The sequence below is a fragment of the Engystomops pustulosus genome, chromosome 11, assembly GCF_040894005.1.
Source record: "Engystomops pustulosus chromosome 11, aEngPut4.maternal, whole genome shotgun sequence".
NCBI lineage: Eukaryota > Metazoa > Chordata > Amphibia > Anura > Leptodactylidae > Engystomops > Engystomops pustulosus.
The window spans coordinates 11,485,954-11,504,372 of NC_092421.1; the positions used below are offsets into that span (position 1 = coordinate 11,485,954).

The window sequence follows — 18,419 nt, forward strand, 5'->3', positions numbered from 1 at the left end:
CCAGACAGCCCCCCCCCCCCCCCAATATACACAGGCAGAGACCCCAGACCAGACAGCCCCCCCCCATATACACAGGCAGAGACCCCAGACCAGACAGCCCAGCCCCCCCCATATACACAGGCAGAGACCCCAGACCAGACAGCCCCCCCCCCCCATATACACAGGCAGAGACCCCAGACCAGACAGCCCCCCCCCCCCATATACACAGGCAGAGACCCCAGACCAGACAGCGCCCCCCCCCCCAATATACACAGGCAGAGACCCCAGACCAGACAGCCCCCCCCCCCCCAATATACACAGGCAGAGACCCCAGACCAGACAGCCCCCCCCCCCATATACACAGGCAGAGACCCCAGACCAGACAGCCCCCCCCCCCCAATATACACAGGCAGAGACCCAAGACCAGACAGCCCCCCCCCCCATATACACAGGCAGAGACCCCAGACCAGACAGCCCCCCCCCCCCCCCATATACACAGGCAGAGACCCCAGACCAGACAGCCCCCCCCCCCCCAATATACACAGGCAGAGACCCCAGACCAGACAGCCCCCCCCCCCCATATACACAGGCAGAGACCCCAGACCAGACAGCCCCCCCCCCCCATATACACAGGCAGAGACCCCAGACCAGACAGCCCCCCCCCCATATACACAGGCAGAGACCCCAGACCAGACAGCTTCCCCCCCCATATACACAGGCAGAGACCCCAGACCAGACAGCCCCACCCCATATACACAGGCAGAGACCCCAGACCAGACAGCCCCCCCCCAATATACACAGGCAGAGACCCCAGACCAGACAGCCCCCCCATATACACAGGCAGAGACCCCAGACCAGACAGCCCCCCCCCAATATACACAGGCAGAGACCCCAGACCAGACAGGCCCCCCCCCCCCCAATATACACAGGCAGAGACCCCAGACCAGACAGCCCCCCCCCCCAATATACACAGGCAGAGACCCCAGACCAGACAGCCCCCCCCCATATACACAGGCAGAGACCCCAGACCAGACAGCCAACCCCCCCCCATATACACAGGCAGAGACCCCAGACCAGACAGCCCACCCCCCATATACACAGACCAGACAGCCCACTCCCCATATACACAGACCAGACAGCCCCCCCCCCCCCATATACACAGGCAGAGACCCCAGACCAGACAGCTTCCCCCCCCCCCCCATATACACAGGCAGAGACCCCAGACCAGACAGCCCCACCCCATATACACAGGCAGAGACCCCAGACCAGACAGCCCCCCCCCAATATACACAGGCAGAGACCCCAGACCAGACAGCCCCCCCCCCCCCAATATACACAGGCAGAGACCCCAGACCAGACAGCCCCCCCCCCAATATACACAGGCAGAGACCCCAGACCAGACAGCCCCCCCCATATACACAGGCAGAGACCCCAGACCAGACAGCCAACCCCCCCCCATATACACAGGCAGAGACCCCAGACCAGACAGCCCACCCCCCATATACACAGACCAGACAGCCCACTCCCCATATACACAGACCAGACAGCCCCCCCCCCCCATATACACAGGCAGAGACCCCAGACCAGACAGCTTCCCCCCCCCCCCATATACACAGGCAGAGACCCCAGACCAGACAGCTTCCCCCATATACACAGACCAGACAGCCCCCTCCCCATATACACAGACCAGACTATACACAGGCAGAGACCCCAGACCAGACAGCCCCCTCCCCATATACACAGACCAGACAGCCCCCTCCCCATATACACAGACCAGACAGCCCCCTCCCCATATACACAGACCAGACAGCCCCCTCCCCATATACACAGACCAGACAGCCCCCTCCCCATATACACAGACCAGACAGCCCCCTCCCCATATACACAGACCAGACAGCCCCCTCCCCATATACACAGACCAGACAGCCCCCTCCCCATATACACAGACCAGACAGCCCCCTCCCCATATACACAGACCAGACAGCCCCCTCCCCATATACACAGACCAGACAGCCCCCTCCCCATATACACAGACCAGACAGCCCCCTCCCCATATACACAGACCAGACAGCCCCCTCCCCATATACACAGACCAGACAGCCCCCTCCCCATATACACAGACCAGACAGCCCCCTCCCCATATACACAGACCAGACAGCCCCCTCCCCATATACACAGACCAGACAGCCCCCTCCCCATATACACAGACCAGACAGCCCCCTCCCCATATACACAGACCAGACAGCCCCCTCCCCATATACACAGACCAGACAGCCCCCTCCCCATATACACAGACCAGACAGCCCCCTCCCCATATACACAGACCAGACAGCCCCCCCCCCCCCCCCCCATATACACAGGCAGAGACCCCAGACCAGACAGCCCACTATATACAGGTCAGAGACTGTAATTGCAGGAAGGGGATGGGAAGGGTCCCGCAGGAGAATAGCAGAGACCAAACAGTTGTGTACCAGTGTCGGGAAAAATGGCTGACAAAGCCCAAACAAATGCCCCACCACCACAGGCAGAGACCCCCAGACGGATGCCCCCCACAGGCACAGACCCCCCAGGCGAGACACATGCCCCCGTGCTCTTCAAAGACAGAGACCCCTTCCAAACAGCGGAAGCGCTGAGCCATGACAGACAAACAGCGCAGCCTCCTCTCCCTGATAAGCCGGAAACTCCCGGGCTCCCTGCTGGTCATGTGACAAGGGAATGCACGTGACCCTGTGACGTCGGCACCGACCAGTAACAGGTTGATTAGTACCTCCTCCTAACACTACGGTCACATGATGTCGTGTATCATGTGATCAGTGACGTGACGCCCACTTTTAGTATCTATAGTACTTGCTCTTGGTAGATGTGATGTAACGGAAAGGGGCGGAGCCTCGGGGGGGATGGATTACTGGCTGCGAACATAACAGGAAGCAGGAGCCATGTCCGCCCACACGTGTATGTATCATGTATAATGTGCGACTACACGTGTATGTATCATGTGTGATGTGCGACTACACGTGTATGTATCATGTGTGATTACATGTGATGAGTGATGTGTAATTACACATGTATATAATGTTGTGAAGAAAAACGTGACGTTTCGGATCCCTGTGGGCGCGTTCACACGTTCTCCTGGTGTCGCGTTCATAACACGATGCTAGCGCACAGGGGGCGGGGCAGAGAAATTCATGTGATCGGGTTATCAATCGCATGTGTTTCCCAGGAAACGCATATGCGATCGCCCCGAGCCCCGCCCCCTGTGCGCTTGCATCGTGTTATGAACGCGACACCAGGAGAACGTGTGAACGCGCCCTGAGGGGTACATAAGGTCACTTAATTATCCTTTTATAGACACTTCCAGAACGAGTAAGTTTGTTACCTTGTATGTGGCCTAATGGAACCTGATAGTCCACACTTACAGATCCTTCCTGCGATTAGTGATGGTAAATTGTTTCCTCAGGCAAAGACCATGGACATCAGATGTGATGTGATGATATTAGGTGCAGACACACCTCTGTACACCCCCAGGAGGGCTCTAAAGACCCTCCTACCTGGTATTAAGTCCAGAACCTGGTGAATCCTTGGATCGCATTGATACCAAACCTGACCCATTTGTTATGGTCCCATCCCAAGATATCTATATCTTGGTGTCCAAGCATGCTAGAACCTAGGGAACCTATTTGTCCTTCGGCTGAGATAAACCAAAACTCTATAACTATCCATAATCCAAAATATTGGTCTGAGATTTTATAATCATTTGTCTCCTGGTCTAAAAATTAGAGGGAAGTCTCCTCAAGCCTTTCGGAGTCTCTGTGGCTGCAAAGCTGCCCCTACAGAGCCAGAGTCCCTCTGCAGCCTTGGTAGTAGGGAGTTTCCAAGGTCTCATTAGTTATACAAGATAAGGCTGGGGGGGGGGGGGGGGGTAAGCAAGTGGATCTCACTCTCAGGGCGCGTTCACACGTTGCGTTTTGACCTGCGTTTTCATTGCGTTTGAAATGCATATACAACAGCTGAGGAGAGGTGATTTGCCTAATTACATCACTGTTAACGTTTCCGCTTACAAAACGCATTGTATGCGTTAACATTGCGTTTACAAACGTAAACGGTAATGTAATTAGGCAAATTACCTCACATCAGCTGTTGTATATGCGTTTCAAACGCAATGAAAACGCAACCAAAACGCAACGTGTGAACGCGCCCTCAGGGTACAGTACATGTTACTAGATTGCAGCAGGAGATTTTCCGATCAGTTGGATCTTATTTCTTTGCCATTTGTTTATTAACCAAAAAAGTTACAAGAAAACCTTTATTTTCCCTGAATCAGATTGGAAAGAGATGTAGCAGTCAGACGTTCCATACATTATGGATGTGAGCTGTAACGTGTATGTTCTCCTTCCTCTTCCCGCTGCAGGTGGCCGCACCTCCTCCTCCTGGAAGCTCCTTCCTGTCTTGTCCTGGGAGGAGGAGGAAGAGCTGAAGGCCTATGAGTCCGGCCGCATTGCTCCTCCTCTATCTCCGTTCTTTGCTGCTGTAATCACTGACAAGAAGCAAATCTCTACGTTGTCTAAGTCGCTGTCTATGAAATACCCTTTTTCGGCTGAGCTGCGACACGTGAAGAGGGTGCGCGCCCGCGCGTCTCATCTGGCGATTTTGCTGCGTCCTGTCTCGCCCGAGGACCAAGTAAACCTGCTAAACGGCAACATTGATCTTTACAGACAGAAGGATGATGGCCCTAAAGAAGCTGCAGACTTTACACCAGAGATGAATTTCCAGGTTACAGAAATAGTGCAGGGCTGCGGCAGTGACCTGCGAGGCTTAGGAGAAGCGTTCATCGTGTCTGTTCCATCGCGGGCAGCAAAGAACCAAAAGGAGCAGCAGGTTTGGGGGAGCATTTGGCCCTGCACATACCATGCCAAGCCTAAGACTATAACTATGGAGGAGGACGTTCATGGGGCAGCTAGAGCTGAGCAAGAAAAATTACGCATTGGGAGAAACATGCGCGTTGCCTTGGAAGCGGCGCAGCTCAATCAGTCCAGAGGACAGAAAGGTGTTGGAGCAGTTGTGGTGGACCAAGAAAGCGGAAAGGTGATGGCAATAGGAACTGATCAGACTGGGGTCAGCGGAGGTCCACTGCTTCATGCATGCATGGTGGCCATAGACTTAATCGCTCAGAAACAAGGTGGTGGTGCATATGATGGACTTCCCCGCATCCTAGAAGGGATTAGAGAGAGAGTAGATGAAGAGAGTGAAAATGGGGTGAAACCAATAGAAGATGAAAGGGAAAAGAGGAAGCGGTTAAAGGATGACGCGCCGTATTTGTGCACCGGTTATGAGGTGTATGTCACTCATGAGCCCTGTGTGATGTGTGCCATGGCTCTTCTCCACTCCCGGGTGTCCTGTGTCTACTATGGGTGCAGCTCCCCTGGCGGTGCTCTGGGAACTTACTACCGTCTACACTGCAGCCCCAGACTCAATCACAAATTCCTCGTATATAGGGGGGTCCTGGAAGATGAGTGCCGTCCTCTGCTCTGTGGTGACGAGATCTGACGTACAAGCACGTCATCTAGAATTGATTATTAGCTGTTCTTTTAATAAAGCTCTTTTATTTTTGCTATTAGATGTGTGGTCCCATTTTACCAATGGTGTTTTAGGTAGTTTTTTATGAGAGCTGTTTGCATCAGTTTTTGTGTTTAATCCGCGTTTATTAAAGGAAAATCGCATGTACATACATAAGATAATTTGGGGGATGGTCTTGCAGGACCCCAACAATTGGAAACCAGCGTCAAACTATAACAGAGTAATGAGCTGTAGGAATGTGCTGGCATAACGGGTATAATGTAGGCATATTGTTGGGGTTTCTGCACCCAATCCACTGATAAGATATTGTACTAAAAACGGACGGGGGAAGCCACCAACTCCTCTGTTAAGGAGATCGCACTGGTTTCGGACGCCATCTTGACTACTGTCCGCCATCTTAGATACAGCGGCCATGTTCCCTGACCATTGTCAAGTTAATGTCATGATTCAAACTTCATTTTATGTAACATGTTTGCTCGCCTGTCAGCTAATACCCTTTGACATTTAATGAGAAGCCAGTCTGTCCTCGAAGCTGCATAATAATATGATTCTGGAGCCACTTATCATCTCCTTCTCAGGAAACTAGTATAAACAATATCTGTGTACAAGGTCTCTGAGAACTGAGCACAATTAATTAACTTTTTTCTCAGAATGTGCTGATGACCAATAGGTTTGGAGTATACTATTCACGCCCCTTTGATGACTCTTCTGTCTGTTATATATTATGCATTTTCATTATTAAAGAGGGGAAGATTTTTACATACACTAAGAGAGATTGACTGACATGTCTTAGTTTGTGCTGAAGCTCCTGGCACCAGGACAATCATGAATTGGTTAATTAGGCCTCACCTTACAAAAGTCAAGAGGGCTGTTGGGGCCCTGCATAAAATATTCCTATCATCCTCTATTCTATGTATAAGTCGGAGCCCTTGTATCCACTCCACTGTGGTATTGCATCAGTTTTTGGAGTGAAGAGGTAGAATGGAAAGCTCTGCGTCACTTCTGTTCTTGGCTTCCAAATACTGATGTGAAAGTGGCCATAATTTACAATAAACATTGTAATCTGCACAATCTTATAAAACTGATCTGACAAAGCCTTGGAGCTGTATAGTCATTAGCCCCTTCAGGGGCTCAGCGCTTTTTATTTGCCTTTTTGACTTCTCTCATTCCAAAAGCGATAACTTATTAAAAATTTTCAATTCACAGAGATGTTGGGGCTTGTTATCTGCGGTGCAAATTGTACTTTTTAGTGGCACCATTTAATATTCCATGCAAGGTGGTGGAATAAAATTCCAAGTCTGGTAAAATTGTCAAAAAAACCGCTTAGTGGTGTTTTCTTGTGGGCTCCCTATGTGCTCCAATTGACACTTCCCCTTTTGGGTTGATACGATAACGGGTTACCACATACAGTGTTTACAGGAACAACCGTTTTTAACTTTTGGGAAATGGCGTTACATAACATGTTTATGATTTTTTTCTGTTTATTTTTGTGTGCTTTACACTTATTATATATAATTTTTTATTTTTTTTTGTTATTATTTCAGGCCCCTCGGGGTCTGATCGCTTATACAATATACTGCAGTAGCTGGCGGAGTATCAGCGATCCAAATCCACGACAGGCCTACAAATCTCTCTTGGCAACCGATTAGCGCCCTCCAATGACATCAGCCGCAGTAACCAGTACTGACCACAGCAGTTATAGAGACAGGTGTCAGAAAAACATGTAAAATCCAGCACTTTAAAATGAAACTTCTTTATTGGATCATCACATTAAAATTTGTCTTCATCATGGTCAGCTGAGTTATACAGCACATGAGCTCTCTCCATACATCCCCAGCAGCACCGTGACTTATTGTATGTCATGGTGTGCGAGGGGATAAAGGACACTACTGAGTGAAGAGTAAAACACTCTGTAATCCTGCTCCAGCTTCCTGTTTTCGCTTCTCTCTCTGTACACTTTTTCTGGTCTTGTGACACTTAAAGTAACTAACATGTGTGGCTTATGTGCCTATGAATTAGTTTTTTAAACTTTTACAGATGTGCCGGCCAATACGTTATAAAATAAGACTGTTCATAGTCAGAACTGCCTTCAATGGACCATCCTGTAGGGATTCGAAACCCATTTTTGTGACTATATGAACACCCCTTGGATCTTAATATAGAAGAACTGGTTTTAAAACATCCACAAGTGCCTGGCGCCATTCCTACAATGGAGCATACCTCATTCCTGGTGTTTACAATTTTCGGTTTTCCGTGGATATGACCATAAATCTTCTAAGGTTGGATTTTTCTTATGAATAGCTTCTCCTGTCTGCACACTACAGCGCTCTTTGCCCGCTGCATTACAACACCAGCTCAGACACAGGCACTTCCTGCTGGCAAGCAGCATACAGAGGCTCACTCTACAAGCTACAGACAAATAGGGAGGGAGGCATATAGCAGAACTGACTGTGTGTTATAGATCGGTTAGCAAAGCTGATAGGGTAATTGTTTTATATATATATATATCCATCTCATGGATCTAATTTCTCAACTGTCTCATCTCTCATTTACTGTGTCAGATACGACTGTAGTACAACGTTCAGAAGCTAAATAAATACAGCTAAAGCTGTAGTCCGATGATCTAAGCACATTGTCAGCACACAGCATCTCATGGCACAGAGGAAGTGCACATCATGAAGTGTCTGCTTAGAGAGTTCATACACAACCCACATGTGAATAATAACCAAAATTAGCAGCAAAGGGAACGTTAAATCCACAGGGGGCGTCAAGACACTTCTTATAGAAAATTACACTGCACTTCACACAGATCTATCATTGTATCCTCCCTTACACAATGGTAACCCAAATAAATAACTATATATCCATAAACCAAGCTAATGAGAGGTCACTTTTAGATGTGCGCCATATATATTTTTCATATAACTTCTTGAAAAAGTTCTGGGTCGCGGTTTTAATATGTAGCCAAATTAGATCAAATGTTCATCTTCTCTCTAAATTTATGTAAAATAAACCAATCCTGCAATATATGACAGAGAGAAAGTGTTCTCACGACGGTTAATAACATAAACATTGATTAACATGATCCCTTATCAAAATTTAGGAACAGATAAAGTCAATATTTATTTTATCTGTGAGGTGTGAACAGCTCCTCTATGAATCCTCTAAATTCCCCCTGCTGGCCAGGAAGCTGGAGGGCGGCACACTTCAGAGGGCTATAACTTTGGATCCCTGACACTCAGGATCTCCCCCCTTCTAGCATTCAGTTTCAGGGATATCAACTGTAAAAATGCAATAGAGAGTAATTTTTTAAATATATATAAAAATCGCACCCTAGGTTTTCACTTTAAATTAGAATATCTATGGATCCCTTTTACACAATTTTTGATTCAAATGAAAGAGGAGATTCTAGATGCCAGAGATCCAAAGTTATGTCTTCTAGAATCCAGGATGTAGCTCATATGTCCTCAGCCATGGAGATGTATGAGATATGGCCTTGGCCGGGAAAGTATTAAAGGGGTTGTCCATTTGTGTAAAGTTATACAATTGTCCAGTATACTTTCTGTATCGATTCCTCATCGTTTGCTATATTATAAAAATCTTTATTGTGAATAAGAAATGGTCCCCATTCATGTGATGTCACACAGGTGCACGGCTCGTTAGGTACTGTGTGACATCACATGAACTAAGCGAACTGTTAACTATTTAAATGATGCTGCCAAAAAGTTATTGGTGTCGGAATAGAACAAAGATTAACGAAGATGTACAGAATATTCTTTTTTTTTTTTTTGGTTTAAATGCATTGAAACATAATAAAACATACATAAATTTGGTATCACCATAATCGTAATGACCAAAACTATAAAGTAGAGGTAAATATAGAGGCCCCAAAAAATGGCGTCAATGTATGTTTAAAGGGGTTATCCGGGTTTAATTTTTTTTTTATGGCCGGGCTGGGGAGGGATAGCTAAACATAATAAACATGGACTTACCTCCTCCGGCGCCGCCGATGTCCCGCGCCGCGGTCACTTCGTTCCGTGCCCCTGTAAACAAACAGGGGCACGGAAGCCGCGCACAGGGAGCTTCCGGTCCGCGTTGTGGACGGCTCCTCCCATCCGTCCCTATCTCTCAGCGTTGTAAGCGCTGGGAGATGGTGCGCATGGGAGCATCCGGCCGGCCGGAAGCTCCCTGTGCGCACTGTTACTGAAACCGGCGCACGGAGAAGACAGGCCGCGGCGCGGGACATCGGCAGCACCGGAGGAGGTAAGTACATGTTTATTATGTTTAAATAGCCCTCCCCAGCCCGGCCATAAGAAAAAAATTTAAACCCGGATAACCCCTTTAACTGTATTAACTCAATTTTTTTCCCAGCTTCCCAGTGCACGGCATGAAATATTAAATACTGACACTAGGAAGTGCAGTTTGTTAGGCAGAAAACAAGGACTGATACAGCTCTGTGCACTATCCACGGGATAGGGCCTCACTTGCTGATCGGGGGGGCCTCAGTGCTGAGACCCCAACAGATCACGAAAACTAGAGGACCGATGGTGTCTGACTAATGGAGCAGACAGGCGCACATGACTGTTCTGCTCCATTAATCTCTATGGAGCTGAGGGAAATTGCTGAGCACGGCGCTCGCCGATCTCCGTCAGCTCCATAGAGATTAATGGAGTAGAACAGTCATGTCTGCACCTGTCTGCTCTATTAGTCTTCCAGAGCAACGAGGGGTCCGATGGCGGTACGTGGGACCCCATCAGATCCCTCGTTTTTGTGATCTGTGGGGGTCTCATCACTGAGACCCCCACTGATCAGCAAGTTAGGCCCTATCACGTGGATAGGGCCTAACTTTTGTTCTTGGTAAAACCCCTTTAACCCCTTACCGACATGTGCTGATCGCCGCCGGCAGAGGTTCCGGCGGTTTCAAAAAGATGGCGACGCGTGGGCGCCGCCATCTTTCTGAGGATCGTCGCTCCCTGTGACGTCATCGGGTTAAAGTACCCTAGGGAGTCTGAAAAATAGTAAAAGTTAAAAAAAAAAATTATAATAAAAAAAAAACCTAAAAATTCAAATCACCCCCCTTTCCCTAGAACTGATATAAATATAAATAAACAGTAAAAATCATAAAAACATTAGGTATCGCCACGTCCGAAAATGTCCGATCTATCAAAATATGATAATGGTTTTTCACTGTGTTTAACCCCGTAACGGAAAATCGTGCCCAAAGTCGAAAATGGCACTTTTTTGCCATTTAAAAAAAAAAAAAAAATTCTATAAAAAGTGATCAAAAGGTCGCACAGTCCTAAAAATGATAACATTGTAAACGTCATCAAAATCCACAAGAAACGACACCACCCACAGCTCCATACACCAAAGTATGAAAAAGTTATTAGCTCCAGAAGACGGCAAAATCCCCCCCAAAATTTTTGTACAGGAGGTTTTGATTTTTTTTAAATGTATGAAAACATTATAAAACCTATACAAATTTGTGATCCCCGTAATCGTACCGACCCAAAGAATAAAGTAGACATGTCATTTGGGGCGTGAAGTGAAAGCTGTAAAATCCAAGCCCACAAGGATACGGCACAAATGCGTTTTTTTTACCAATTTCACTGCATTTGGAATTTTTTTCCCACTTCCCAGTACACGGCATGGAATATTAAATACCATCTCTATGAAGTGTAATTTGTTACGTAGGAAACAAGAGGTCACACAGCTCTGTACATGGAAAAATAAAGAAGTTACAGATTTTTGAATGTGGGGAGTGAAAAATGAAAACGCAAAAACGAAAAAGGGCTGCGGCGGGAAGGGGTTAACTTCCACACTTCCTATCCCCACTCCACAGAGGAGCGGCTCCATAGCGCCTGTTGTTTGTCCTCATTTTCGTGATCTGTGGGGGTCTCATCACTGAGACCCCCTCTGATCAGCAAGTAAGGCCTAATAGGGCCTAACTTGTGTTCTTGGGAAAACCTTTATCTTTAAAGATCAAACAGTTATGGATTTTTTAAAGTGAGGAGTGTAAAACAGAAACACGGCATCAAGGGGTTAACTATATTGGATAATTGGCGTAGGAGGTGGAACAGTTTACTAACTCTTTTGGTTTTCCATGTGATGGTTTCACTTCCTGCACATCATGTGCGATACTAGTACAACACTGACTGACTTGATTCTTTTCGCAGTGGAAGAAAGAAGAGAAGATCCCAATTTATGTTAAAGGAAATAAACCACTTGAAAAACACAAAAAAACCTACAAATACTCATCCTTGCTCCTCTTCATCTTGATCACGGTCCTGTCTACTGCCAGTCTTGACACACTGGATCAGCTAGAAAAAAACCTTATAATTAGCAGCACAGATCGGGGGACAAGATGTCCGGCTCTCCGGGCTGCTAATTATGCACAACCCTGCACCCCCCTCTTCCATGCTGAGAGGTGACATCACGTGAGAGGAGCGGAGATGAGTATTTGTAGGTTTATTTGTATCTTTCAAGTGGTTGATTTCAGTTTAGAGTTTGCAACCTAAACTGTACTATGTGAATAATGTCATAGAATAAAAATCTATGACGGCACTGGAATAATGCATCGTGTATTGAGGATATCATACAGTGGCTCATGCTGCAGGCCAGACTTAAAGGGGAAGTATTCACAATTCAAATCAGTGTGAGTTGTACCAGTTACACAGACACACACAGATTACAGAGACACAGCTTATACATACATATACATACATACATACAGCCACAGGTTAAAGGGAACCTGTCACCAGGAGACCCATCTTTAGCACTCCCCCAGTCCCCACAGAGCATAGTACACAGAGCATAGCACAAAGTGTTTTTGTATAAAAAATTGGTTTTACAGAAAAAAAGATATGTTATATTGTACCTTTCATTAGCACCTGCTGTATGACTAGGCAGTTGCCCACTGGGAGGGGCTGGAAAGGAGCAGTTCCCCCCCACCCTTGGGAAACATGTGACCTTTTCAAATATATGAATAACTCCCAACACTCGGGATTGGCTGTAGAGGAGCAGGGGGCGTCGCTAAGCTGAGTGATGGGTGTTTTCATATATTTGAAAAGGTCACATGGAGGAGCTGTTCCCCAAGGGTGGGGGGGAACTGCTCCTTTCCAGCCCCTCCCATTTGGGGACATGCTAATGAAAGGTACAATATAACATATCTTATTTTCTGTAAAACCAATTTTTAATACAAAAACACTTTGGCAGTGTATGTACTATGCTCTGTGGGGACAGGGGGAGTGCTAAAAATGGGTCTCCTGGTGACAGGTTCCCTTTAAACATACATACACTAACCTTCATGTTAGGAGGCAGCACACTCTGGAGACTTCCTGCTCCTAATGTGTACAGTGACCTCCCCCCCTCCGACAGCAGCAGGAATCTGGAGGTCGGGAGATGATCAGTGTACTAGGTGCTGCTCTGGGTGCAGGGAGGTTCTGTGTGTGTGGGTAGCCAGGGGCCCCCAGGTGGGTCGGACCGCCCTAATAGGAATCAGTTATTGCCACTGAAGCCAATTTTTAGAATCAGGTTACAATTGGTTATAACTTTGGAATGCTTTGAAATATCCAGTTGAGTTTGAGTTTTTCAAAAAGATTCTCCATTTTCAAATTTTTACATTCTTTGCTTTCCAGGCAGATCATGGGTCATGCCACCCAAATAACTTAAAAGCTACATTTTCTGGAATGCCTACTTTACATTGTTTTATCGGTTCTCTGATGTTTTGTGGCTTAGGGTGATGGCACACATGGCGTTTTTGGCCCGTTTTTAAGCAGTCGGTCAAAAAACGCATCCGTTTTTGTCAAGTTTGAATTAAGATAATTGGTCAAACCTGTCAAAAACGGGTGAGTTTTTTGACGGACTGTTTTAAAACGAGCCAAAAAGCGCGCTCAAAATGCCACGTGTGCCATCACCATAAGAAGTGCAAGAATTTTCACATTTTCAAGAAAATCTCCAAACTGAAAGCACAGCTGTAACCTTTATTTCACAATTCAATAGCTCTTGGGATGTAGAACAACTTTACCTAAACCCGAATAAGAGAACATAAGGTATCATGGGAATTGTGGGCACAGTGAATTGGACTCAGCTGCACAGCAGATACAGGAAGACGCTGGTGAGAAAGAACAAAAAATTCCATAATTTTGTTAAGAAAAGGGCAAGTAACACAATATGGGTTTTGTTCTGTTAGTTTTTAAAGGGGAGAATCACATATGACAACTTGGTAAAATCATTATAAATTCTGAGTTATGCTTTAAGTTTTGAGGGAGCTGCTCGTCTTCCAAGGGAGTTTGAGAAGCCTATATAAATAGTATAACCCCATAAATGACCCCAATTGAGTGTCTGCAGTAATATACAGCAGACACCGAAAGCTTCTGCCCCCGGCCCCACTTATAAACTGGCGCCAGAGGCTGTACGTAATAGTAGTGTGGTTTGCGGGAAGTCACTCTCCACAGTGTAGTACTATTATATTGTTTGGATGGAAGGGGTTAAAGTCTTGTAGCTTGCGAGGTGTGGCCCGCATGCATTGGACAGCATATCCCTCACATATAATTGATCATGTTCCTCTAATTAGTCTTGAACGATCTGTGCATGAGGCCACATGAGAAACTGAATGCACAAACAACAGTTCATTGTAGGCCTTCATTTTAGATTCTGTACAAATTTTTTGTTTCAGAAGAAACACAGAAACACAGAAGTTTACATTCTCTATCACAGCCATGTAGAATTTCTGGAAAACATATTATAAGTTCTAATTTAAGACACATTGTTGTCATAGTAATGTTGACACGCCATATTTCCGGACATAACGATGTCCATAATGATGGAATTAGTCTAGAGTGAAAAACTTTATTGGATATCCATGGATTTTGAATATGTTGGAAAAGTTTTAGATAGCCAAGTTGTACCGTATTTTGAGGGGTTTTGCTCTGTTAGGGTGAAGACACACGTGGCGTTTTTAGGCCGTTTTGGGGCCGTTTTGGGGCCGTTTTTAGTTAGTGCGTTTTCAGATTGTTAAAAACGTTTTTGACGAGTTTGAATTAAGATAATTGGTCAAACCTGTCAAAATCGCATGCGTTTTTAACTATCTGAAAACGCACTAACTAAAAACGGCCCAAAAACGGCCTAAAAACGCCACGTGTGTCTTCACCCTTTGGGTGAAGACACACGTAGCATTTTTGGGCCGTTTTTACTAAGTGCGTTTTCAGATCGTTAAAAAACGCATGCGTTTTTGAAAACGCATGCGTTTTTGCCCGTTTTACGAAATTGCGCAATGAAAAACGGACAAAAACGTATGCGTTTTCAAAAAATGCATGCGTTTTTAAAAAACGGGTGCGTTTTTTAGCGCATGCGTTTTTAACTATCTGAAAACGCACTTAGTAAAAACGGCCCAAAAACGCCATGTGTGTCTTCCCCCTTTGGGTTTAGGTTTGTTCTCTTCGGGCTATTGTTGATCCTTCATGACTCTTCAAAGGGAATGTTTCAAGTTAATAGCCAATGGAGCACAGGGCTTGAAGAAGTGCAACACAATGGGGTCAAGTATCTTTTCCTTCTGTTGTTGTTTTTGCGCCTTTTTGCCGCGTAATTACTGTTTTGTGCCTATTTTGCGCTTTTTTTGGAGTTAAATTTGCCTCAATTTGTGTTGTTGCACCCTATTGGTCATTTCATTACATACATACATTATTACAGATGTTTATTATACTACATGGGCGCAAATATTTGCACATTGAAAATTTTACTGACACCCCCCTCCCCTTCTCCCACTCCCAGCAGTCAACCCCTGGTCCCTGCTTTATTCAGCTCACCAAAATTGCAGCTGAGGCTACACGACGCGGCTACTCCACGCTCCAGTAGCCTCTTTGTTCCTCCTACCCAAAATCTTCAGCACGCAGCTCCTCGCCCGCGCAGAACAGCAGGCCCGTGCCTGCGCGGACAGGGTACAGGAGTGGTCCGGCTGTTCTGCGCGGGCGAGGAGCTGCGCGCCAAAGATTTTGGGTAGGAGGAACAAAGAGGCTACTGGGGCATGGAGTAGCCGTGTAGCCTCAGCATCTGGCTACCCCACGCCCCAGTAGCCACTTAACAAAATTTACATAGTGGGCTAATAAAAGTTATCCAAAAAGTGTGGGGACGTGAGGATTAGCCCTTAAAAGGGCTATCCTCAGGTCCTATTGATCCACCTACCACCCAATCTACCTTTATAGGTAGATTCGTGGTGGTAGGTTCCCTTTAAAATGGTTAATTTCTTTAAAAGTTTGCCTGTTTAAAAATTTAAATTATCTAGTTTTCAGATAGTTGTATCACCCAAATTAGTTACTTGTTTTCATAACTGTTTTCAGAATTTTCTGGATATTTTATTTTCCGCATTTTCAAAGAGATTTCAGAATTTACTTTTTTTGGAAATCATTATTGTTTTTAATGAGATTTAAAATACATAAAATATTAGAAACCCCCTACATATCAACCCATTTTCTGATCTGCCCCCCAAAAACAACTTTGAGGAAGATTGTTAACACTTTGAGATATTTATAGTAATTAAAATGAAATGCAAGTGAAATTTAGAACGGTCCGAGTTACACGTTCATTCAGCCCTAACATCTACACATTCACAAAAAGTACGGAGACCCCCCCACATGTGGATGTTACTTGTTGTAGGGGTGCACAGCGAGGCACAGAAGGGAAGGAGGGCCATGTATTAGCCAGTTTTCCCCAATAGTTATGTAGCCATGTGATGGCTTATTTTTTTCTGGATTAGATGCATTTTTAAGTGATACTGTTTTGGGGCAATGGAAGAATTCCCATCCCCTATTTGCAGCCAGTAGCGGCTTGAGTGACCGGGGCAAGTGAGCGCCCGTTCACCCCATCCATGTCCATAGGAAATGAGCACCCGCAGCCCAATACGGGAAAGTATAGGACCTGCACTATAATGTGTGGCGAGGCTGCAGGGTCGGCTCCAGGTATCAGTAGGCCCCTGGGCGACAGAGCCTCAGTAGGCCCCTTTGCTGTGAACTCACGTGGCAGAATTAAAAATTCAGAAACTAAAACAGTCTCCTGTTCCCTAACATATTCCCTAATTTATCATCCCAAACAGCCCCTCACATGGTTATTTTATATACAGCCCCCTCATGGGTATTTTATATACAGCCCCCTCATGGGTATTTTATATACAGCCCCCTCATGGGTATTTTATATACAGCCCCCTCATGGTTATTTTATATGCAGCCCCCTCATGGTTATTTTATATGCAGCCCCCTCATGGGTATTTTATATACAGCCCCCTCATGGGTATTTTATATACAGCCCCCCACACTCCTTGGATTCCTTATGTTCAGCCTTATGTGGGCCCCCCAGCAGCTCTGGGCCCCGGCACTTGCCCGGGTATGTCCAGTGCTGACGCTGGCCCTGCGAGGCTGGGTTGCTTTGCTCACAATGTCATGACAGTGAATGTGTAGAATAGAAATTAATGGGGCCTATCTCCTATTTTGGGATTGAGTTCTTGTCCATGCGCCTCTGTGAACTTCCTTTTTGCCTCAAAGCCAATCGCACTTCTGCTTGAGTTCCTAGAGAGAACCTTGCTGGAAACACTTTATCATCTGACATTATTTAGTTCCTTTTTCTGCTGCCAATATTTCCAAATCAGGAACTACTGCGCAAAGAATAATACCCGTATTTTAGGGTGCGGTCACACGTACCACTTTGCCTCTGTTTAGAAAAGGAATCACAGCAAATGTTTTTATGAAAATGCATGCGATCGGTAACCAGAACCCGGTGTCTTGCATTAAAACAGTGCACTGGGTTCTGGTTATCAATCACATGCGTTTCCATTGCTAAAATGGACTGAAAACGGGTAGTGTGGCATCAACCTAATGGCACACGTGGCGTTTGGAACGCGTTTTCGGCCCATTTTTAAGCAGTCCGTCAAAAAACGCATGCGTTTTTGACAGGTTTGACCAATTATCCTAATTCAAACTGGTCAAAAACGCATGCGTTTTTTTGGCAGACTGCTTAAAAACGAGCCAAAAACGCGTTCAAAACGCCACATGTGCCATCACTCTTAGTTTAGTTGAAACCTAAAACAGCGCTGCAACTGAGGCTTGACATTGTTTGCCATGAAAGATGCAAGTAGTAAGCTGGTGTGTTCTTAAGACAAATAGATTTGGGTGTGCACCAAAATTGGGACATTTTCATACGCCAAACATATGGAAACTAATGACAAATAAGGCGCAACAAAAGTAAAAAAAAATTAACATGGTAAACTTTGTAGAAGAGATGCTTTATAACGGTCCAAAAAACGCGACGTGTGGCATCAAATTAAATTGAATCGCTTGTTCAAACTCACATTGAGCATTGGTAGAACCAGTCAAAGCGCATGCGTTTTTCAAAACACAGGCGTTTTTTTAAACGGACTGCTTAAAAACGGACCAAAAAAACGGTTTCAAAACATCACATATGCCGCCGGCCAAATGTGTTTCAAACACAATGAAAGCGCAGGCCAACACGCAAACAGTGCACGCGTCCTAAGGCCGGCAGCACACGTGGTGTTTTGAACCTATTTTGGGCCGTTTTTAAGCAGGCCGTTAAAAAAACGCATGTGTTTTTGAAAACACATCAGTTTTTGACCGGTTTTACCAATTATCTTAATTAAAACGGGTCAAAAATGCATGCGTTTTTTCAACGGACTGCTTAAAAACAGGTTCAAAACTCCATGTGTGCCGCCGGCCTAAAGTGTTAAAGGTGCTGTCACACGGTGAGTTCTTGGTCCGTTTTTGTATATTTACTATGCGTTTGGCGGGATTTAATCAGTTTCACAGCTGCCCACACTTCTAGAAATGAAGATAAAAAGGTTCAAAGCAGCCAAACGCATGGGA

At 45.8% G+C, this 18,419-nt stretch overlaps 1 protein-coding gene across 1 annotated transcript; it reads left to right on the forward strand.

The window, feature by feature from the left end:
- The first annotated feature begins 2,785 nt into the window (after window positions 1-2,785).
- ADAT3 (adenosine deaminase tRNA specific 3) lies at window positions 2,786-5,593 on the forward strand. The gene is made up of 2 exons (XM_072130378.1): window positions 2,786-2,931; window positions 4,388-5,593. Exons 1-2 carry the CDS (start codon window positions 2,916-2,918, stop codon window positions 5,521-5,523), a joined length of 1,152 nt encoding a protein of 383 aa, XP_071986479.1. The 5' UTR covers window positions 2,786-2,915; the 3' UTR covers window positions 5,524-5,593.
- Window positions 5,594-18,419: the final 12,826 nt, after the last annotated feature.